At 37.2% G+C, this 24,462-nt stretch overlaps 1 protein-coding gene across 4 annotated transcripts in view; it reads left to right on the top strand.

Annotated features, from left to right (window-relative positions):
• The window catches only part of Arpc4 (Actin-related protein 2/3 complex, subunit 4), a 121,407-nt gene extending 103,299 nt beyond the window's left edge, over positions 1-18,108 (top strand). For all 4 annotated transcript variants that reach the window (XM_067141166.1, XM_067141165.1, XM_067141167.1 and 1 more), the window contains 2 exons: positions 4,822-4,992; positions 17,709-18,108. In XM_067141166.1, coding sequence (XP_066997267.1) covers positions 4,822-4,992; positions 17,709-17,717 — 180 coding nt within the window. In that variant the 3' untranslated portion in view covers positions 17,718-18,108. The remainder of the gene's footprint in view (positions 1-4,821; positions 4,993-17,708) is intronic.
• The last annotated feature ends 6,354 nt before the right edge of the window (positions 18,109-24,462 follow it).

Here is a 24,462-nt window from a genome sequence, read left to right as displayed (position 1 = left end):
GGACCAAAAGAGAAATATTTACTTGAATATAATATATTTAATTGTTGAAAAATTTGATTAGTTTAATTTTTCAATACTTTGTGCAAAAAAGTACTAAGTGCTTTCACACTCTGATATCGAGATTGCTTCTTCCTAACAGCAAAGCTCTAGTTTATGTTTATACAGTAACTTTCACCTGAATATTTTAGGCAGTTTACTATCAATCTCTGCCTGGAAATAAATGTTTCTGTATATGTAAAATGTAGATTTACAACGTTTACATGTACTTAAAAGATGTACAATGGAATAAATTATAATACTCGCGTGTTGGTTAGCGCTTTCGAGGGATCAAGTTTATATAGCCTCCCTACAATTCACAAGTGACATAAACGGACTATATTACACTGCAATACAGGGAATATTTACAGTATTTACAGTCTTCACAGTGTTATGTCTTTTACAACTGTTCATTATGATACACACCGAAGCAGGTCATGTTATATAACCTGTCTCGCCTTCGCAGAATTTATATAATTTCATTCCGAAACGCGATCGTTTTCTTGTTATGTAAACTTTCCACCCTAGCCACCCTTTCCATAGCAACAGGTTCTCATCAATTGACATTTTGCCGTCAGGGGTATAAGCCTCTGAAAATTTTGCTAACAGGTGGTCAAATACTGGATTTATCTCGTATATTTTGGGATGAAGTTGTGCATTATTCACCTCATTGTCAGAGATATGTAAAAATCTGTGGAGCAAAATGTAATAATAATAATAATAATAATAATAATAATAATGTTATTGGCTTCACGTCCCACTAACTACTTTTACTGTTTTCGGAGACACTGAGGTGCCGGAATTTAGTCCCGCAGGAGTTATTTTGCATGCCAGTAAATCTACTGACAAGAGGCCGACGCATTTGAGCACCTTCAAATACTCCCGGTCTGAGCCAGAATCGAACCTGCCAAGTTGGGGTCAGGAGGCCGGCCAGGCCACTCAATCTGGCGAGAAAAAATCTCTTCTGTGTCGTCAGCTCATGGAAAATAAGCGTAGTGAACAAGCAATTGCGAGAAATAGTGTCCTAATTTAGGTTTCTGTATAATCCCCTGCGGCAACAGTTTGGCCATAAGAAGCTTTATTTCATCCTTATTTGTTGGGACACGGTCTTGATCTCGATTCCTTCCTTTCGTCTTACTAAACTGGGTTTTATGTGCGATTTCCTGCTTGGCATCTTTTGCCTCTTCAGCTATGTTCTGGCATATCTCGTCATAGAAAAAGTAATTAAATTATTTAGCTCAGTTTTGTTTTCTCTAAACATCACGATGGAAATTTGGATCAAAGCGGGAATTTCTTTGTCCATTTTCAGTATAAGTTGACGAAGAACTTGCAATGGTTGGATTGTAATCAGTATTATCGCCACAACTGTCATTGTCATGATCGCTACTTGAACTGGAATCGAACACGTGTGTTGTCTCTTTTGCGACTGCTGAACATTCGCATCAGCTATGCCCAAACCATGTATATTCGAGCCTGCAGTACTTATTCCAGGTAATTTCCTGTCACTTACGAATTCCCCTTCGGCAGAACTTACTTCACTAATATCACAATTCTCCCCACTAAATTCCAACATTTTGTTTATCATGATCCGTAAGTCATCTTCTTCTACCAGTGGGGGCCGGTAATTCGTTATAGATATTTTAGCAGGAAAAAATGTAAGAAAAAGGATTGAATAGAACCCTGGTCTCAGCAGTTTGGACAGAAATCATGAAATATTACTGTATTACGGACGCGTACGATAATAAAATGTTGTGTAACTCGCGGTAAACACACACTCCAGTCGTGATTGAAGAACTAAAGACTGCAGATAATAAATCAGGTCACAGTTGTAAAATGTCATCAGAGAGGTCTGTTCAGTGTCATAATCTCTAGAAATCCCTTCTACAGCAATATTATTACATCCAAGGGACGATTAGGCGATGAGCTAAAGCTTCAGCGCGGAGCTATTAGGCCTTAGGTCGTTCTTGCCCAGACGTCACCTGCGTTCTTTATGTTGCAACTCATGGATGACACATTGGTATTGGGAGAGCATGGTTGAAAAAACTCGCGTCAGAAGGCAGACTCATCCAGAATACGCTGCTCAAAGGAAATAAACCTCTGCAGGCAGGCAACTGAGAAAAAATATAATTTGAATCTGCGGATATATCCGCATTCCTCACCGAGCAAGCAACTTGTAGCCGCGGATCTCGCCGCATCGCCCACCGAACGGGTTAATCGCATAATAAAAACACAGATATTCTTGGCACCATGCATGAAGAATATGCACTCTAAGGCCACATTGTTCTTCAGTTTTCTTTACTTGTTTGAAGGCAATATTTTGCAAGCACCTCAAACTTGGGAAGTTTCTCCCTATGTGTAACTGGTTTCAAGCCATGCATTTTAAATCCTGTCCTTTGAACCATGGGGAGTGAAAATGAATGAAGGATTACATTTTCAATATGCTGTTCGTCTGATAAACATCAAACCAGAAATCTTCGTCTGTTAAATGGCAAAAAAAACTTATCCAAGGGTAGTATTTTCCCCATAGCGCCGGAAGGAATCTGGAAAATTTCTATACTTTTGCCAGGAGGAATGTCTTCAGCGTTTATCACTATGAGTAGTCCAGGAATTTTACAGTAGCAAACACTTGTCTTCCGCGATTGGGAAGAAGGCTTCTTTAAACCAATACATTAATTTTTTAATTTTTTTTTTCAATTTTCACTGATTTTGTGGCTGTTACAATTATATTTTTGGCATGAAACATTTCTTTGAAAACTCTCAGACCAGAAGTTCCAGTTGCCTCCTGTGGTACAAAGAATAATTTCCAGAAAGAATTGCTGGCCATACTAACAGTAGGCATAATTGTGTATGAATGGGTGAATGCACTTACTGATTGAGCAACTGCTTCTGTATATTTCTCACCAACAAACAGTAGAGTCCTTTTTACTTTCAGTTTGTGCATGAAACCACTCTGATCTGGATTGTATATTGAGGAAGGGGTGTAATCTAAAAATTGCTCTGTAGCTTCTTCCACAAATTTCTTTGTGACTTCATCTTTTTCCTCTTCTTCTTGCAGATATGCAAGGGATACAAATTTTGTGATTTTTCTACTTTTTATTTGGTACTTCTTGAAGAAACTCAACCAACCAGTAGATGCACTGGAATTACTTTGTCCCATTGAAATCTCTCTTGAAATGTCCCAGGCTCACAGTCGCTAGTCTTCATCGCAAACATTCTGCTCCCACTTTCTTTCTTCTACAAAGTGAGGAGATATTTTTTATACATCACTTTCCTGTGTTCTACAGGACTTAGTGACATAGATTTTAATTGGTTCTTCCACATTTACAGTTGTAGTAGTGACGTCACCATACAATTTTTGCTAACAGTGGTTAATGAAACCACTTCTTACCTCCTATTTAACCGTAAATATATAGTTTTCCTCTTGCAAGCAGGATCTAAAGTGTGTTATATTTTCTTCTGTGGACTGTTAGCATATATTCAACCGGTAGATGTGTCAGGTGGCTGCTTCACTGGATTGATGAGAATCAGACTCGGAGCTCAAACTCGGATGCATAACACCTCTCGTACCAGGCAAATGTGACGCAGATGAGGTGTTGCTGCTTTGACTGTCACTTTTGCTATTGCTATTTCTCCCCAGACATTACTCTGAAACAATGCTTGCACCCATGAGATGATTTTCAATTAGTTTGATCACATGTTGACCTATCTCCCTTTCTTCCAAAGTTATTTCACAGGAAGAAGATAATCCTTTTTAACGAAAATAGCATAATGCATACTCTATAAAATATTAGCCGTATTCAGACTGCTCTCTCAAAGGAACGTATGTTAATTGCCTGGGCAGAAAGCTCAAGGTAACACACTAGCTTCAGCTAGTTACCAGGGCTGTCCATGTCAAGCTATATGCTAACGCGTGCAATCTTAATGGACATTTCAGTGTCGATTTAAGGAGCTTACAACTGAAAATGGCATCTCAGTTCTTGCACATTGCTTTCTTATGATCCCTTCATCCTCTCAGCGAAATGTCATTTTCGGTTTCGATATGACCGTATTGATAGAATTAATACCGAGTGAGGTTTTTCCTCAACTGACTGAATAAGAAAGGTCGCTTGGATATTTCCAGCACATGCTGCTTATAATTCAGTGATTGCAGTACATGATATTTGCGGAGAATTATTAGTGCAAATTTATGGCCAGCTGGTTCTCCCATTTTTAACATCTTGCAACTTCTATTTGTGGGGTAGTTTGAAAGATGGAGTGTACAGGAGTAACCCCTGCATCATAGAACTGAAAAATTCAATTTTTATAGAAATGTTTTAAGATTCAGGAGACTGAATCGCAGAGAATGAGCTTGAATATCATCACACACTACAACGCTTGTCTACAGGCTGAGGGAGAGCATTTTCAACACTCACTGTAATGGGGTAAATTTTAGTTTTACTGCCTGTTTTTCAATTTGATTATCCATTCATCAAAGTTGATGGGTTCCTGTGGGTGTATAGGAATGGTGTGACAGCGACCGTGCTCTCATTTACTGACATGAGGCCTGCAGGAAGGATGGCAACCCTTGTGGGACTAGTACTGTATCTTCTGCAGACTTCTGAATGTTGCTCACATTGTTCCAAATTTCTGTGTAAACATGTTGTCATCTCGCTGTATTGAATATTCATGTCTTCAGCCCATTCTGTGTACTATTTGGACAGGCTATAGATCCTACCTTGTTAATTGCAGCTGAAATATTTGACATCTGTGAGGTGGTTATTTATTATTTAATTTTTCTTTTTTCAGGGATATGACATAAGCTTTTTGATTACAAATTTCCATACAGAACAAATGTACAAACATAAATTAGTGGATTTTGTCATTCATTTTATGGAGGAAATTGACAAAGAAATCAGTGAAATGAAACTTGCTGTAAATGCAAGAGCTAGAATTTGTGCTGAAGAATTTCTTAAAAGGGTAAGTTCTCTACATGAAATTATATTGTACTTCTATAATGCTGGGTTAAGTGTGTTAGTGAAACCTATTGCAGTGATATGACAGATAACTTACAGTGGTCTACAACTTGAATTTTTGTCCTTGACTGGCTTGATAAAAATAACTGTGTGCACACGTAAGTACAGTTTCATTGTAGACTCTTGCTTGTCATGATTTTGTCTCAAATCCCCTGCAGTTGAACTAAGGAACTCAATGATAGAGTATCTGTAACTAGTATTATGGAATGTTTTGTTTCTGTACATTGTTTTTTGTCATGATATATTCCATCGGACTTTAAGATTTGTTTGTACATGGTTCGAACAAGTTAAATGGCCCACATACTTTAGTCCATCATGTTAATTTCATTGAACATATCAATGCTTACATAGGGAATGTTTTGTTTGGAAACTTGTTTCCTACACTAGATGTTAACCCTTTGACACCAAAATTATTTTCATTACATTAGGTGGACGTGTTAGCATTTTAGTCTGTATAGCATTTCTTTAGTATTCATAGATTTTATGTATATGTATGTAAATGAACAAAATAAACTAAAATAAACTGAAGATAATTTATGAGGAATAGACACTAATTACAATAAATAAATAAATAAATCACTGAAAGTCCAAAGTTTGTCATAGTATATTACACACAGGTTATCTAATTCACAGAAATTGCTCAGTAGAAACAAGTATTTAAGAGCTGTAAGCTTCAGACTGAATGAAATAGGACCATCATTGCATTTTATGCACTTGGTGCGAACAGTGCTGAAGCATTCCTTTCCAGCACAGTGTCGTAGATTGCAGGGCGCTACCAGGTGACCAGTCCCGTCATTTCGTATGTCACTGGTGACACTGCTGTGCTGAATACTATATCTTGAAATGACAGGGCAGCCTCTTCCTATTGGCGTTATTTTAAATTTCTGGAGATGTGTCTGCACAATATGGTGACTAATTCTAGATGCTGACAATGAAAATTGAAAATATTGTTCCTCTTAATCAACACAAAATATATATAAAAAGAATTATCTTATATTCAGGACTAGTTTCGGCCCCTTTCATTAGGCCATCTTCGGTTTTATAGGTAAACTTATAGATAAAATACAAATTAGCACACGTTAAAAAATGTATTTAGCAAACATAGAGTACATTGATAAAAATTAAACGTAGATTTCAATTTGTAGTCTGTTTGAATCTAGACGTCCTTATCAATACTGATATATATTAACTCTCTTGATGCCAGGCGGTAGTGCGAGCATCCGCCCTTTAAAATTGCCAGAGCCGATCTGGTCGGCCGTTAACAATCCAGTCGGAAGTTGCCAGAGCCGATTACATCGGCCGGCCTAAAATTCTGTGGTATACATAATTTTGAGGCAACCTATAGTGACGTGCATACTTTTGTTACAACCTGTAGTAAAGGGGCTACACGTTATTGTGTGCCTGGCCTTGCTTTGGCAGTTCTAAGAGGGTGTTATACCTTTCACAAGAGTCTTTTCCTGTGTTTACAAATACAGTACCGCTAACCGGTCAGTAAGAGATTGCTCCTTGCAGTGAGTGGATTTGTGACAGGAAAATGTCATGTTGTTCACGTGATAATTTTTCAGCAAGTATTGATGACAATAAATTAATGCAGTATTTGGAACAGTGCGAAGTTAACGCGGATGATTTATTGGATAGCGATAGGGAATTTAGTTCAGAGAGTAGCGACGAAATTGTACCGGACACGTCCGCGCAATCACCGCAGGTAAAGAAGAGACGTTTAATTGTGTCTAACAGCACTAAAGCTACTCTGAATATGGTGGTAGATGAAACTAGTGATAACGAATATGATGATGATGTCTCTGGAGAACATTTTGTAGAAATTTGTCCCATTGAACCCGACAACATTCCTCAACCTCCTGTCTCCTTCAAGGAAGTTCTTGGACCTAAACATGTCCTGCCGTCTGATTCTCCGCCCATATCACACTTCAATTTACTTTTCACTTACTCTCTGCTAAACCTTATAGTCACATATAGTCCTCTATCATTACCTAAATGCCGGTCTCCATGGGCCAACTGCAGCGTGCCTGCCTCTCACCCGGAGGTCATGGGTTCGATTCCCGCCCAGGTCAAGAATTTTCGCCTGGTCCTGAGGGTAGGTTCGAGGTTCACTCAATCTAAGTGACCCTAAGTGATTGCAATTGAGGAGATATCTGAGGGCGAGAGGGCGACCCTGGTCTGGAAAACCAAGAATAAGACTGATAGGATCCGTCTCACTGACCATGATTCACCTCGTAAACTGCAGGTACCGAACTGAGCAGCGGTCGCTTAGTAGGTCAAAGCAAATCACGGCTTTAGTGCCATACATTTCTTAATTTCATAAATTCTGTTGTATTATAAAATTATTTTTCTAATATATACTACAACCGAAAACGAGAAACTATTTTTTCTGAAAACAAAAAAACTATAATATCAACTACTGTTTTTTACTTATTTAATAATTCAGAATTATTTTAATACTATGTTGTCCGCACGTAGAAAATTTGTTGTCAGTATTTGTCAAACACCGATACATACACGCGAATTTTATCGGTGAGTAAAATTGTCTTGTATTTATTAGCGACATATGTTTGAATTTTGATTTTTTACGTTTTTATTTTTCTCGTTCAAATTAGTTATTCTATAGAATTGTACTTAGAAATACATTATACATAATTACTTATATTCTTTTGTATCGTAAATTATTTTTTCAAAGTAGATATTGAGAGAGAAAGTGCGAAAATATTTTTCTCTTCCTAAAAATAAACGTTATAGACAACTATAAATCAACAATAAAACGTCTTTGACTCTTTATATCATTCCAGACCAGTTTCTTATTCTACGTAGTCGATATGTAGAAAATTTCATGCCGGTATTTGCTATACATCGGTAGATATACGCGAATTTTAAAATACATGTATTTCCACTGAAAACGGCCTGGCACTTTACAGTAGTAGAGTGGAGGCGGAGCTCTGGCCTCTTCCAGCTGATGGGGAGTGGCCGATCAGATCGGCTCGACTCCAAGAGGGTTAATGCACCTGCGTATACAATATAATTAAACCATAGCCTATATGACTTTTTTTTGTAAAACTCGACTAAACAATCTTTCGTTCACTTTATAGTTTGTGTTGTTCCTTGTGGAAATTTTAATTTGACTGTTAAAGTTCACTGTCAACTCTAATATACACTGATATACCTGAATATGTCTGAACTTCTATTAAGTACATTAAATTAAAATTTGGTCCATTTGACCTATTTATAAATTTTGTTTACAAGCATCATGTACAGTCTCCTTGATGTTTAAAATCTTAAAATACATACTTGACTGCCTGGAATTTGATAGACTTTGCTCTGTATGTATATTTAACAGTAAAATTACGTGAAGCTGTATTGATAAAATTGAAATGTTGCTTACTGTGTGAGGGAACATATTTCATAATTTTAGTTGCCAATATAAATTGTCAATGTTGTTTGAATGAAAGGGCACCTGTATTTGAAAACTATATCTTGAATGTGGCTGAAGGTAGAGTGGATGTTCCTTCTTGTTCTTTTGGAGTGCCTGTCGGTCGTGTCCATATACTATACGTATAAGTGTTGATTAGGAGGAATAATCTTTTAAATTTTCATTGTCAATGTAAATCATCGACACAGAGATTAAAGTAATAAATTATGTTGATTCTAGATGCGACAAATCACATCCAGATCTCCTTAGTGGGAACCATGAATTGTGAAATGATACGTCCAGGAACCCTCTGAACAGCGACCACCACCATTTCTTTCCATATATACCTGCTCTGTAGTATGACACATTCTGGTCCATCCTGTCTGTTCCACCCATTCCACCGGTGTAAGCTCCAGGCACAGCCGGCTGCTTAATATGCACTTTCCTTTTCTCTGCCTGGGAGTATTGTGTTACCTTAGAAACTGGTTCAACAGCATGGCATATTGATGCCATGGTAATCACGTAGTTAAACCCAACGAACAATACTTATACCCTCAGAGTTCTTTGCCTTGTCATATGGCCCTCGAGCCTGTCACTTCATTTCATTTGAAAGTGTTTTGGGAATTCTGTTCTCTTGAATGGTTCCTGTAGCACCATATCCGCAACATTTATTTGAGCCAAAAGTGCAATTCTGGTAAAAATATTATTGAAATATAATCGAAAGGGTAAGTGTGATATATCATCAGGTAAGTCGTTCCAGCATCAGTATCAGTGGAGCAGTACACTTTCAAACCATTGCTCATATTCAGTATTATCATGTGTATTCTTTCCTTGGCAAATGTCAAAATTTATGAGATAGCCTGAAGGAGTGTTCAAACACCAGACCTTATACCAAAAGCAGATGGTCTTTCAACGGATGAAACGCTTGCAGCTGTGCCTACTGTAATATTCCACCATGCACTTGTCAAAATCTTAAATCCTGTTTAGGCTGGAAATTAGCAAGGATTTTTTCGTCATGTTTCGTCTCGAACTTCCGCGTGGTTTTGTTGTGATGTATGTTTTTTGGGGGATTGTGTTTTTCAGTCCTAACTCATGTTCGTACAGTTTTGATTCATCCTTCATGGACCATTTTGATGACTGAGAATTTCTGACCTTGTAATTCACTATTTTATGTCCCTTTTACTCTTATTTAATCATAATGCTGTAACATTTTATGTAATTTACATGTCTGCATGTATACGCCTATGCCTATTTCTCACATTTTGTGTGAAGATGATGCTAAATAGCGTTGAAACTAGTTCCAAGTAAAAATATGTTGTAAATAAACATTATAACATTTATTTGTATTGAAAAGGTGGATGTTTTTTAAGAGTCGTAATTTCCACATCTTATCGTTCATATCAGGCTGAGTATTATCTGTGCAATGAATGTAGCCACAAATTTCCAGAAAGTGGTCTCTTCTCATAGCATTTACAACAGGTTGTCATGATCCTAAGGACTGGACAGGCTGGCAATAACAAGACTACACTTCCAATTCACTCTCAGCTCCCTTCACCCGTATTATGCAAAGCATTGGTACACCCTTACAATACACAAATAAACAAGGAAACCAGTCTGTTTAAATATGTACACACTTGATATGTGGGAGGGATTTTCTCGAGTCTCTGCCCTCTCTATTAGAGAGACAAGTTAATTTGCAATTGACAAGTTTATTTACAATTGGGATATGCCTGTGAAACTTGGTGAATACTTAGCTCATGTTTCAGGATCTTCTTTCTTCTCTCTTCTGCCTTCTCTCTTGATTCTTCTCTCTGCGACACTATAGCCTTCTTGGACGTTGAAAACTTCTAGTAGAAAGAAAGTGCAGATCCAGAAGGTCGAACTCAGTATGCTTAAATACTGTTAAATACTGTTGTTCCTAGACTCAAGTCCACTTTTCTTCACTGTAGTTTTCTGGTTAATTATGCATTTGTTGAGCATAATAACAGTCTGCCGTTACTTAAATTTCTTTAAGAGTGGAGTAGGTTCACTCTCTCAGTGCCTCTGTGGCTCACTGCCACGACACGTAACTCACAATACTAATATAAATGGTCCGTTACTGGACATAATAAATTTTTCAGCTAAGTTGGACTCTGAGCCCAACTTAGCACACTGGGGCGAAACACTGGTAACCAGGAATGAGTTAGCTAGAAAATTTATAATGTCCAACAGCGGACCATTTATATTGGTATTATAAATTTACTCATTTGGGACAAATATTTCAGGTTCCCTATGGGAATCAACATCTATTTCACGTAAATCACAGTCGCTGATCTGTTCCTCCTGTCCGCTTCCCAGCTACAGCTTATATCTTTTATTCACTACTTTCTCGAACTTTTCCAGTGCCTTCCCGAATATCATCCTCTACTCCCACGAGGTTCTGTTATCTCTCAGTCTGATTGGCTCACGTGTTCCTCCCACTAACTAATGGGGAGTGTCGTGGAAGACTCTAGAACAAGGTATTTTTCTGATGCGTCAAAATCACTGTGTGGCCTACGTGAAATTTCTTTCCACTGGTTTCTCAAAATACCCTTAGGATTTCCCTATTGCGTTTCTGTTTCTACATTGGCACCATTCTGTTGGATATTTCACAATGTTGCACACACACTGGGCTTGCTTCCACTAAACTTCATTTTATGTTAAATTGCATTGAATTATTTGCATTGAATATTTCGAATTTCCACTCAAATAAAATTATCACTCACTTAAATATTTGAAGCACTGTAACTTCTTGCCGTTGTTATACATTCACTTAAGTTCTAGACCATTACCCCCAATCTCTTCGTTCTCGGAGGTCGCGGATTCGAGACTCGCTCGAGTCCATTCGCTCAGGACTGAGATATGAAAGGGGTGTGTCACGACAGGGAAGTAATGTTTGTGTCCACTTGATGCAAACCTTCCTATTCACATTTTCTCTAGATGTAGGGGTAATTTTTACTGACTTGAAAAATTTGTTGCAGCATTTACACAGTGTGGAGTACGTTTAATTTACAACCTCATTTTCTTGCAGGATTTTGTAGTATGGGTTGTTTGCACCTTACCTCTAATGGTAATCTCTGATGAAACATCAGAAATCTCTATTTTGTGAATACTGGCTCGACTTTCAACTGGTCGAGGTGTCTTAAAATGTACTAAGTTACTAAATCATCGTCTGATGATTTTGCTTTCAAATGACTTTCATTTACTATATTTTGCTTGAAACAAATCTTTGTGCAACATCCAGTAATATGATCCAAATACTTTTTGTGATTTACCCCAGCTAAACATGGACAACATTTGCAACAGGTTAACACAACTAGAATTGCCACCATTGCTACTACTGTCCAATTACCTTATACACATTGAAACCTGAATACATATGATTGGCTTGTAATTCTTTTTCTTTGTCCCTGTTTAAGGTCTCCACTTCTTCTGCCTTCTTGCCAGCATGCTTAAAACCATCTACATGTGTTAGGAGACTTCGCAGTGTACTTTCTTTTATATCCAAATCTTGTAATTTAACTCTAGAATTGAAGTATTCACAGCAAGTGTACTCAAGAAAAACAGAAATTATATCCTTTCTATAAGTGGTATTGATTCTACTGATAGACCTAATTTTACTATCTGGCCCATAGGCTGTACATGGTTCATAAGTATACCTATACCATTAAGTAATAAATCGTACGCGTAGAGGCGCGCGGCTGTGAGCTTGCATCCGGGAGATAGTAGGTTCGAATCCCACTATCGGCAGCCCTGAAAATGGTTTTCCGTGGTTTCCCATTTTCACACCAGGCAAATGCTGGGGCTGTACCTTAATTAAGGCCACGGTCGCTTCCTTCCAACTCCTAGGCCTTTCCTATCCCATCGTCGCCATAAGACCTATCTGTGTCGGTGCGACGTAAAGCCCGTAGCAAAAAAAAAAAAGTAATAAATCACTTGTCTCTTTGCACACAATTGTCACCTTTACTCGTTCAGGGGTTAAATACAAAAGCGTGTTTATGTCTATGGGTAACCACATCAATTGTTTGATATACACTATATCCTTCTTGCAACTTTCTGGAATTGAATTAACACCTTTTAATAACATGACTATACATTCTTATTCTTCATGAACCATTTTCAATGCAAATTCTGATTTAAACACTAGACACTTCAGTTACTTGTTTACAATTACTTAATTGGTTACAAGTGTGTATAAAATTGCTTTTCAGCATCCGTAAGTACAAATTCCATTTCTATTTGTATATTTACAAATTGGTTGTCATTGTCTTTGACTGAAGTAGGAAAAGAAGAAGTTCATACAACTTAAAGTTCTTTTTAGCACTGAGCAGCATTAGCACAATATGTACTTAACATTTTTAAAAAATAAATGCTTTGATATCTACAACCATATAAATCATTTGTGCTTGAATTGTACCCAGCTCAAATGGCAGGGTCATTCCATGAGGAAACTGTTCTTGTGACTTTTTATAGTCCTTTATTATCTCAACAGGGCTCAACATTTGCATATGGATTATTCCTACCTGAGTGTACATGATCCCATTAGCTATTACCTGATACTATTCATACAACTGTGACATAAGATCCTCCACTTCGATTAAATGTCAGTTGACAGCAAACTCAATATCTAACAGTGTGAATGTCTGTGTCAATGCCCTGTTTCGTTTTTAAGAAATCCCTGAATTTTGTTCTAAGTTATTACTTAATTTTAATTCATTGGCCGTTACATCCTAAAGTGTACTATTCATGGACTGCAATGTAGATTTAACCACTGTCATCTGTTCCTTGGCTATCTTCAGCATGGACATCTGTTCCTTCTCTAATTCAGATATTTTTCCTTGATAAAAATTGCCATCCCGTGTTCTCTTTCTTCGAATGACAATGCTCTTACTGTGGTTTTCATTTGGGTAAGCTTTATAAAAATACAATTATGTTAAAATCCGTAAAGACCCGCTTGACCAAGGAAATTATGATTAACACGTTCAGTGCGGATCATGCACTGGGCGCGTGACGCTACTTTATAAGCATGTGCGGAGCACGCGCCTAGCGTGTCATGGGACAGTTGTTAGGAAATGTGAAGGACAGGTTTCCCGCATGGTAGGAAAGGCTCTGATTGTCATCCCGCACATCATGTAAGTCCACCCTACTAGCAGATTCATTCGTAGCCATATTTTCGCAAGCAGATTCCGTTTCCCATGTATTTCCTCTCCAGAGTTGTCGCCATACGTCATCATTCATTTATGGGATGTTTGAGCAGCAAGACCACTTCAGTGCAAGGTAAGACACTGCATTTTCTGTTTATTATTACTTCAAGAGAATTACGAGTGATTCTGCTTTTGAAAAAAATTAATTCCACTACTGCAATATGTTCAGTAAATGAACTGAACTTGTAATTGTCATTTATTCCTGCATCATATTTATAAGTAACTTGAAAGAACTTGCAGTGATCATTTTTGACTGCGTCATGATGCTTATGTTAAAATTTTATTTATATTTTGTTCAGATGGCCGACAATGTGATTTCTTCAACATCACGAGACCCACCCAATAAGAGGGACAAGTTCGACTTCTAGATGGTCATTCTCTTCATTTATGGTTTTACTTTATTGTCATTTTTGTAGTTCCCACTGTTCACTAAAGAAAGGCTGACTGTTGTTACATTGATTTATCGCTTGTGTTAGCTATAGGATTTCATTCTTGTTGTTATACCGATCACTTCTATTGGTCAAAGTGTTTCATTTTTGTTTGTCACATTTTGTAATAGAGAAGTGTAAATATGAATATATTTATGTCTGTAACATACTTTATGCATTTGTATGCTATCCACGGTAAATAATGCGCAGTAATCTACCAACGCGCGTGGCACGTGATCCGTCTGGTGACCAGTATTACTTCTCGATTTCAACCACAGTGCGGGTCACACACCAGGCGCGTGAGTGGGATAAGTCCACGAGTTCGATAGACCTCGTCCTACCAGCGTACAAAACTTCGATAATTACAACTTTTAGAGAGTCCCACACAAATATTTTGCTCAGGTTGGTGGGTATGTTATGCTCTGCTAATACGCAGTGAACGTGTTAACATTCCATAAAACATTGTAATAAAACATGAGACTTAGATTTATATAATTATAATAATAATAATAAGAAGAAGAAGAAGAATGCAGTTTATAAACCTCATATTCACCTCATATCATACAATAACCTCGAAAGGAAATGTTTCTGGTTCCACCGTATTCAGTACCAATCAGATCCTTAAAATTCTTGACCTTTTCTTCTTCTGATTCATAATATAATTAACATTTATAAATCACACTTTTTTTGTACATGTTTAGTCCATTTTTATAGGACTTCTTCAGCCATTACACTTAATAAAATACGGATCAGTTATTTCAGAAACTGGACTTCTCTACAGCACTGCATTTTGAGATATTCAACAGAATGTGTCTGTACGATTCAAAATGGAATGAAATGGATTCAATGTTTTACCAATTCTTAATTAGATGATGATGCATTCTTTTATTGCAGTAGTCCTTCCTTAGGCTCTTCTTCCCTGAATATATGCTCATGACTTTGGTGAAGAAGTCCACTTTTGGTAATATACCAGATTTTTCTATGAAAGTGTATATTTATCTCATATTTCAAATCATTTTAACTTTATTTATCAAGAAAACTGTTGCAGTGAAGCAAATTAAAGAACATTTAACATGAATTATGGATAAAAAAGTGAAATTTGAAATGGAGATTTTGGTGAAACTTTCATTTGTCATCACTCATTACTTCCACCTCTGCAGTAGTTGACAAGTTTAAAAGTTTGTTGTAGAAGTCTTAGTGTTCCTATGGGATGTAACCAAGGAGCTGCTGTATGTCACTCAGTTTCTTTGGATTTATTGGAACATATCCATTTGGATAACCTTTCATATCTGGTAGAGCTGATGTCGGTGTGGATTCCAACTTGAACATGTGATGAATAATTCCGTTTGTGTAGTTCTTAGCAACCACATGGCAGCTGTTCTCTTCGTTATAATTCAACTTCATAAAGCTTGCTACAGCAAATGCTATCTTCTGATCATGCGGAATATTGCGACCTTGCACTGCAGTGCAAAAATTTGGGCCGCAAACTATCAAAGTCAAGAATGTCAACTGTTTCTATTACCTTGCCTGTTTTGCTTGTCATAATAATATATTCAACATACTCTTTAATACAATTTATCCTGTCCATCTTTCTAATATTTTTCTTTTCCAATCCAAAATCTTAATCCTTAGGTAAGAAAGAGAGGCCCTGCATGGAAAAGTAATGAATGACTGTCTTAAAATTCAAAGAGAGACTAATGATGCAAAACATCTGACAGCTGTATTGTTCTTGTTTTGACTGCAGCATCCATCAGAGAAATGTAGAGGTGTTTCACTTCAGGAGGGATATCTGATTGTATATAATTAAAAAGAAAGGTACAGGCTTCATTAGCACCCTTCCTTGCAATTCCTTCATGGTAAATGTAAAATTTTGCACTGTTGTCTTTTAGGCTGTGAATGTTGAAAACATTGACATTCAATTACCTCAGGTAGAAAACTTGTTGCACAGGGATCTCAGGAGGTTCAAGGTTTTGCCCGTAGTTCATTGAAATTCCGAGTACTTCTTTATTTAACTTAGAGCTGCTTTGTTTGTAGTTATTAGCTCTGCTGCAGCGACATACTTTTCTCCATCATTATGGGACTTCAATTTGAATTTTACACTGAGTTCTTCATACAGCATGTGTCAACTTGTGGTCTCCCAAATGACAAGTTGAACCTCTCGTACAATATTTTCAAAAAGAAACTGTAGGCAACTACAACATTTTGGTATTTCTCCTGGAAGTGTTCATTCATTAGTCATACATTAATTTTGGCACAAAGGAAATAAGCATCTCTTGTTGTGTAGTGTCCCCCCCCCCTTTTTTTTTGTGGGGAACGATTTGATATGGTCCTCCACCATCACAGAAATTTCAAAAGAAATAGCATTTCCTGACCTCTATTTCCCTTGCCTGTCATTAGGACTCTTCCCGGCTGCAGGTATTGCTCGTAGTCTGGCAGTTCTGTGGTTTGAAATACTATGAATATTCAATAAGGCCTTTTTGCAAATTTCTATAAGTCCACTGCTACAATTAACAGAATATTTGAAGTTCTGGCTTCGAGATTTTCTCATGTCATGATCAGATCTTTTAAAGACCTTCTTCGTTTAATAGCATTTTCCAGAGTCTTGTCATACTTTCTTCAAACACCTTAAAAGTTTTGGAACATAATAGAGTATTCTGGATGTTTGTAAAATTCTCTGGAGCTTTCTAGGACAGTATTGTAAAATTCTCTGGACCATTGTAGTACAGTATTGAACTTTCTATAATTTATAGAAGTGTCCAGAAAGTTCTAGAACAATTACTAATTTTAAGAGTATGTAACTATATGAGCTTGTGCTTTCCTGATTAATTGTGTAATGTAATAAATCACATGAATAACTTGAATAACTTACATAATGCCAGATAGAATTTCCAAGCAATACTTTTGTCATTTATTCTTTTACTAGGAAGAACGTCACTACTCAAAATTTGTAGATTTAACTCTTAATATTGAGTAGATCATTGGTTTATTGAAATGTACAATGCAGGTAATTATCAGAAGCTATGCAGCACCTTTCAGGGTCATGAAAAAGCATTGAATAGTGTGAAAAGGCATTGAAATCAAGAATCTTCAAGATAAGAAATTCCTAGATCAAATCATTGTGCAGAACGGACAGTCAAGAGCCTACAAGATTCAAGATCTTCATGACATCTGTAAAAAAAGAAAAAAAAATCTACAGTTTAGATTCATTTTGTCTAACAAAAAATAATGATTTCACACTATGCTACTATTATGCTAAATACTCGTTTTCAGCTATTACAGCTTAATACAACTATTGGTACTTGTAGGATCAATATGTAAGTTTGTGGTTTTTTGATTCTTTCTAATTTGGTGTGTGATTCTATAACAAGTTGTCAATTGCTTCAAAACTATGTGTTATACAATCATAACATTTTAATTTAAATTTAAAGAAACAGTTGATTTTGTAACCCTGTACGTGTATCTGTAAATGGGTAAAACCAATTTTTGCTTTTGGATGACTTTTTTTCAAAAATTATTTATACCCCATTGTAAGTGTAAATTTTATTAAATTTCTATATCTCTTATTAATTTTAAACTTTGTACTTTTCAGTTCAACTGATGCAACACACCAAAGAACTGATGATGTCCTGCTTCAGAAGACAGATTCAATCAACAGTAATCTTCCATTGGCCAAATTTGGATATCGTGTTTCTTTCTAATTCTGGTCCTCTCGTATTTTGAACATTTTGCAACTAGAATATCAAAGAGTGGGACAATTCAAATGGAGTTCTCTGTAAAGTATTTGTTTTAGATTTGAACTCACCTTGAAGATGTGATAACATGTTAACAGTTTATTGAATTGAAGCAGCTTTTTTGTGATATAAGAAAAATCATTACCTGCCAAAAAAGCCTGACAGCATGAAGAAAGTACAAAATCAACAGAATTATGCAATTTCATGTAATGCTAAAATGTTTTTGGGCTGAATAAAAGCTATACAGTAAGAAAGTAACTCAGAGAGCTCTTAGAAAACCATCAGTAATGTTTCACACCAATAATCCCATCATATGTCTTCAATTTTGTGGCCTTACTGCACAGGAAATTTATTCTGTTCAGCATGTATCCTTGGGATCTCTTTTTAAATATATTTGCTTTCTGCTTTCCATGAACACTTGTAGCAAATTCTCTTTCGAGTGTGACTACAAGTATATTGCATGCATCATTACATTAATTGATGATAGATCAATGGAAGGTTTTAAGTATTTTTGAGATATTTTATGTATGAAGTGTTCCATGTACTGTCATAGTATTTCAGTGCATTTCAGCAGTGGTCGGTGATCTCAGACAATACATATTGGAGCTAACCTGGGAGTTTAGAGAGATTTAAACATTTTCCAGAAGTAAAGTTATTGAACATTAAATAGAGTTTAGTTATGTTCCTCATTATAATGTTTTGGGTCCTTCCCAATCTTTCGAAGAAATAGGGGTCTACAGTGTTCCATAAATAACACGAAAGGGAACTGCTTTTGTAACTAATGGTGAGTGAAGATGTTGCTTATTTTGGTCTGTGAAGAACTCTTTGAATCATTTGGTGATAGCACAATTACAAAGCACTTGGCCCACTTTTTGCCTTCAAGCCAGTTCAGTATGATGGAGGGCGAACTTCAAAATTGACAAGAGGATAGACTAAAAGGGTAATCAGAAATGTGGAGGATACTGTCTTAAATGCATAAATGAAATCAATTTACAACATTCATACACAATTTCTTGAATATTCCACTGGAAATGTCAATGAGTTTACATAGTGTGTAACTTATCTAAGAATGAACATGTCCTTTTAGATCTTCAGGAATAGGTGAGTTATACAATGGAAGTGAAGAATTTGTTACAAGAGTATCATGTCAAGAAGAAAAACACAGCAAGAAAACCAATCTCGCTTTCAAATAACCCACTTTGTGTTGAGCCGACTTGACCTACACGTGAACCTTTATTGTGGGAGGTTGCAGTTTTAATTCTTGAGGTCCCAACCTTAATCTGATAGGACATACTTGGGATAAGATGAGGAACTGCACCTGTTGTTGGATTTTTAGCTCTTTGGACAAATACAAAGAGACTTAAGTGTTGAATGAGACAAGTCAGTAAAAAAAGAGAATGTTTAAGAAAGGACTGAAACAAACTATAGACTTCCCAAAGTGGTATCGCATCAGAGATATCAAGAGATCTTATTCCCAAAATTAAGTAGATAATGTGGACTGTGATTATTTGGAGTTCAGAAAGTGCAGACATACTACTTAATGTGTTGAAAACAAAACACAAATAATTTAGATTAAGTGAACAATTATTTTTACCTAACATCATTTTCATTTCATCAGAAAGGGTTGTCTTATGTGTGAAAATTTAAATTCATGTTTTTAAACAGTTATCCATTTCATTATGCACCTACGCAGATGAAGAATACATCAACGGTATCCCCTGCCTTTCGTAAGAGGCGACTAAAAATGGCAACCAACGGATGATTGCATTAGAAGCATGAAACTACTTGTGATTAGTAGCATCATGCGGGGAACACCATGGGTGACCTTTACCTGCGAGCAGTACCACTATGTTAGGTACACAATAGGTTTCTGATAGTAGCAACAGAGGGTGGTTCACTGTGGGTTTACAGTACCTGTTATTAGTACTATATGCGGAACACCACGGGCTTACTTTACCTGTGATTAGTACCATTATGTGGGAAAAACCACGGGTCTGGGCATTGCCTATGATTTGTACCACTACATGAGCGACACCATGGGTCTACAATACCAATATAAATGGTCCGTTATTGGACATTATAAATTTTCCTGCTAACTCATTCTTGGTTTCCAGCGTTTTGCCCTCGTGTGCTAGGGTGGGCTCATCAGTTGGTACCTAGCACACCTACCAATACGCTGGCTAGTGCATACCGTGGAGGCCACTGCGTAGGCTACCTGGAGCCACCGGCAGTGCCAATGCACTAAGAGACTTTGTCTCATCAGCAAAAATTGATGCCTGCTTGGCCATCAGATGATATAGATGTTGATTCCCATAGGGAATCTGAAATATTTGTCCTGAATGAGTAAATTTATAATACCAATATAAATGGTCCGTTATTGGACATTATAAATTTTCCTGCTAGCTCATTCTTGGTTTCCAGCGTTTCGCCCTCGTGTGCTAGGGTGGGCTCATCAGTTGGTACCTAGCACACCTACCAATGCGCTGGCTAGTGCATACCGTGGAGGCCACTGCGTAGGCTACCTGGAGCCACCGGCAGTGCCAATGCACTAGGAGACTTTGTCTCATCAGCAAAAATTGATGCCTGCTTGGCCATCAGATGATATAGATGTTGATTCCCATAGGGAATCTGAAATATTTGTCCTGAATGAGTAAATTTATAATACCAATATAAATGGTCCGTTATTGGACATTATAAATTATAATGTCCATTATAATGTCCAATAACGGACCATTTATATTGGTATTATAAATTTACTCATTCAGGACAAATATTTCAGATTCCCTATGGGAATCAACATCTATATCACCATGGGTCTACGTCGCCTGTGATTAGTACCCACTATGTGGGGAACACCATGGGAATATCGGCGCCCGTGATAGTACACCTATGTGTGAAACACCATGGGTTTGCAATGCCTGTGAATGATGCCATTATGCGAGAAACACCATAGGTCTGTGTTACCTGTGCAACATACAATACTTGTGAGTAGTACCATAATGTGTGGAACACCGTGAGTCTACGCTACTTTTGATTAGTACTGCAACATGAGAAATACCGTGGTTCTACTTTACTAATGATAAGTACCATTATGAGGTGCCGTTAACCTGGATTTTGGACCCCTTTGGATAAGCATCATCGATTCAGGATTGTGCTTTGGAAGCAGTAGATACTATTGTTATAAGATAGTTTTTGGGAATGTGGGGCATTGCGGGTTGGATCCACTGATTGTTTCATGTCCATAATCATTGTTCATTGTCTTCTTTTGAATTCTAGTCAGTGGATCGATTTTGGAATTATTTTTAACTTTCAGTATTGGGAGTTGATTCTGCTGATTATTTTAAATGCATATTCATCCATTCATTCTTCATCATCATGTTTTGAATTCTGGTCAGTGGGTGAAATTTGGACTTTAGGAGCTGATGACCTAGATGTTAGGCCCCTTTAAACAGTAAACATCACCATCATCATCATCATCATCATGCAGCTAGTGGCAGGAAAGACCCAAGGGATTTACTTGTTTGGTGGACAGTGTGTTTCAATCATTGTCTGTCAAGGAATGAAAGTTATCATTTATAATCTATATATAAAAAATAACATGTCCTGACTGACTGACTGACTGACTGACTGACTGACTGACTGACTGACTGACTGACTGACTGACTGACTGACTGACTGACTGACTGACTGACTGACTGACTGACTGACTGGCTGATTCATCATCACCGAGTCAAAACTGCTCGACATAAAGAAATGAAACTTCGGGCATACATTTATATTACAATGTAGGTGCTCACTAAGGGAGGATTTTTGGATATTCCTTTGCTAAAGGGGTGAAAATGCAAGTGAAATTTTAAATTGAGTATACCTGTATCTCAATATTTGGAATCTCCTTTAAAAATAAAGCCGGGCTGAGTGGCTCAGACGGTTAAGGCGCTGGCCTTCTAACCCCAACTTGGCAGGGTCGATCCTGGCTCAGTCCGGTGGTATTTGAAGGTGCTCAAGTACGACAGCCTCGTGTCGGTAGATTTACTGGCACGTAAAAGAACTCCTGCGGGACTAAATTCTGGCACCTCGGCGTCTCCGAAGACCTTAAAAAGTAGTTATTGGGACGTAAAACAAATAACATTATTATTATTATTTAAAAATAAAGAAACATGTATATTTTTTATTTTTGGAAAATCTCTTCAAGCATACAAACAGGGTGCTCCCTATGTTTCTAGCGGCCAAGCGTGGCACCAACATCCAGCTCTGAGCGATCAGCTGATGTAGGGTGAAACAAGGCGGCCTTCCATAAGAAGAGCATTACAGAGTGTTTTTAAATCCCGATTTAAGCGTGCTCCTTATGATTAATTGATTTAAACTATTGAAGATGGTGATAAATCCAATTCCCTTGGAATATTTCTTTTCCTTTATGTATGAAAAGGGTTAAGTATCACTATATTGTGTAATATTTGGATGTGTTTACTTATCAGTTAAGCGATACGGTGACATGATTAGGCCTTACGTGGTTAATCTATTTTAGTTACTTGTCTTCTAATTTCGTAAGTTGAATTTTCTCCGTAATATTGATCTAAAGTAGTTCTTTTTAAAACATTTTTTTACGGTTCTGGAAATAATAAACTTGACAAAACATACCAATAACCTGCATTTCTAATAATAGCGATTTTGCTGGTTAAGTTTTATAAGTCAAGAAACGTGGCCGATAATTACGCAGTTGTCTTCAAAGAAACTTTGAAGGTACTAATACTTAATGCAGCTGATAACCTCAAGGTTCTGCCCCTAAGAACAGCTATCACCACCATCATCGCATTTATTCGCACACCTTCAAATTTAGTTTATAGATAAACTATGCAGTTACGCGCATTGATAATTATTGTTTTACAGGGCCCAACATCTGGGTTATCAGCCACTATCATTCATGAACGCAAACACATCCAACTAATATCTAGGTTATCAGCCACTATCATAGTGAATAAGCACACACACCACAAGTTGTTCAACACTTCTAAATGCTCATGCTATATCAAACTATAACTGAATTAATGAAGCCTAATGAGATGTATCATTCACAAAACTATCCTTAAAATGTACCATAATTTACAATATGATGAAAAATAGGAAGCTATGTAGGCTATAACTCACCAAAACAGCCAGTCAATAAATGTATGATACAATGCAGGAAACAAATATTTACATGTAAGTCATACACCATTCTTCTCCAGAACTATTGTGAAAACGTGAGAACTGCACGACTTGAAAATATTGTGCCACAGGAGTTCTTTAACGTGCCAGTAAATCTACCGACACTAGGCTGACGTATTCGATCGCCTTCAAATACCACCGGACTGAGCCAGGATTGAACCTGTCAAGTTGGGTTCAGAAGGCCAGAGCTTCAACAGTCCGAGCCACTCACCCCGGCCAAATAAATTATGTTAATTCTTTCGAGGGGTTGGGACATATTGGCCATCATCCAGGTATACTTAGGTATTTGTTGAATTTGTCTGATAACCTAGTGAGCATAACTAGTTTTTAGGGTCTAGGATTGGGGTAGGTTCCCCAGGACTGCAAACAAGGTACCATTCAGACATTTTCCTGGAAATCGTGTGGGGAAACCGGGGGAAACCACTCTCAGGATGATCGCTGTCAGGACCGGGATTCGAACCTTCTATCTCCAGACATCTGGCTCAGCCGCACAGTCATGGTGCGCGACTTACGGATATGCTGTGAGGTCCAGAAATATATTTAGAAGATGTTCAAAGTAAGATAAGTCCACGATGCGAGTCCTGGAAGGGATTTTGGTCTTTGGTCTAAATAGTGTATCTCAGAATTACTCTATATCTACAGTATTTCATTCTGTCCTAATGGTATAAGTAAACATGTAAGGGAGAAGAGTACAAGTCATTTTGTGACCTATACCTTCTCTCTCTTTCCCTGGCAGACTAAATATGGCATGTAATCATATCAGTGTCTTTTCGATTACAGATTTTTAATCCTTACCTGTGGAAAGATATCTTACTCACCTTTTCAAATCTCTGACTGCAATATTGTAAGCAACACATGATATGACCTTTTTTCCCATATTCCTTCAAATTGGCCTACTTCACTTATCACATTTACGAAAATACGTGCTTTTATACGTTATACATTACAATTATACAGATATAGCCTCGTATGTCGATAATGATTACTTGAAATTTCCCGTTTATGCCGACAGCCAGAGCATATTCACCATAGGTGTCCAACATCAGCAGATTTTTATCCTGGCACTGTGTTCTGTCGGCAGCGCCCTCTTTATCTATTTGTATGCTCGAAGGAAAATCTACTTAAGGTGGGGTGAACAGGATTGACAGAGGGGGAGTGAATTTTTTAAATGAGCATATCTAAAATATATCTCAAAAACGAAACTTGTTACAGACGTAAAAATTGGTATTTGGAATCTCCTTTGAAAATAAAGAAACCTGTATTTTTTGTTTTCGGAAAATTTGCTTAAGGGGGGGGGGGGTGTAAAATGAACTGAAAAGGGGCTTGAATTCTTTTTTAGGAGGATACTTATATCTCAGTAACTCAAGATGTTACAGATATGAAAATTTGTATTTGGAATCTCATTTA

This window comes from Anabrus simplex, chromosome 2 (assembly GCF_040414725.1).
Source record: "Anabrus simplex isolate iqAnaSimp1 chromosome 2, ASM4041472v1, whole genome shotgun sequence".
NCBI classification, from domain to species: Eukaryota; Metazoa; Arthropoda; class Insecta; order Orthoptera; family Tettigoniidae; genus Anabrus; species Anabrus simplex.
The sequence above is the reverse complement of the archived record's forward strand: the minus strand, read 5'-3'. Positions and strand labels throughout refer to the sequence as shown.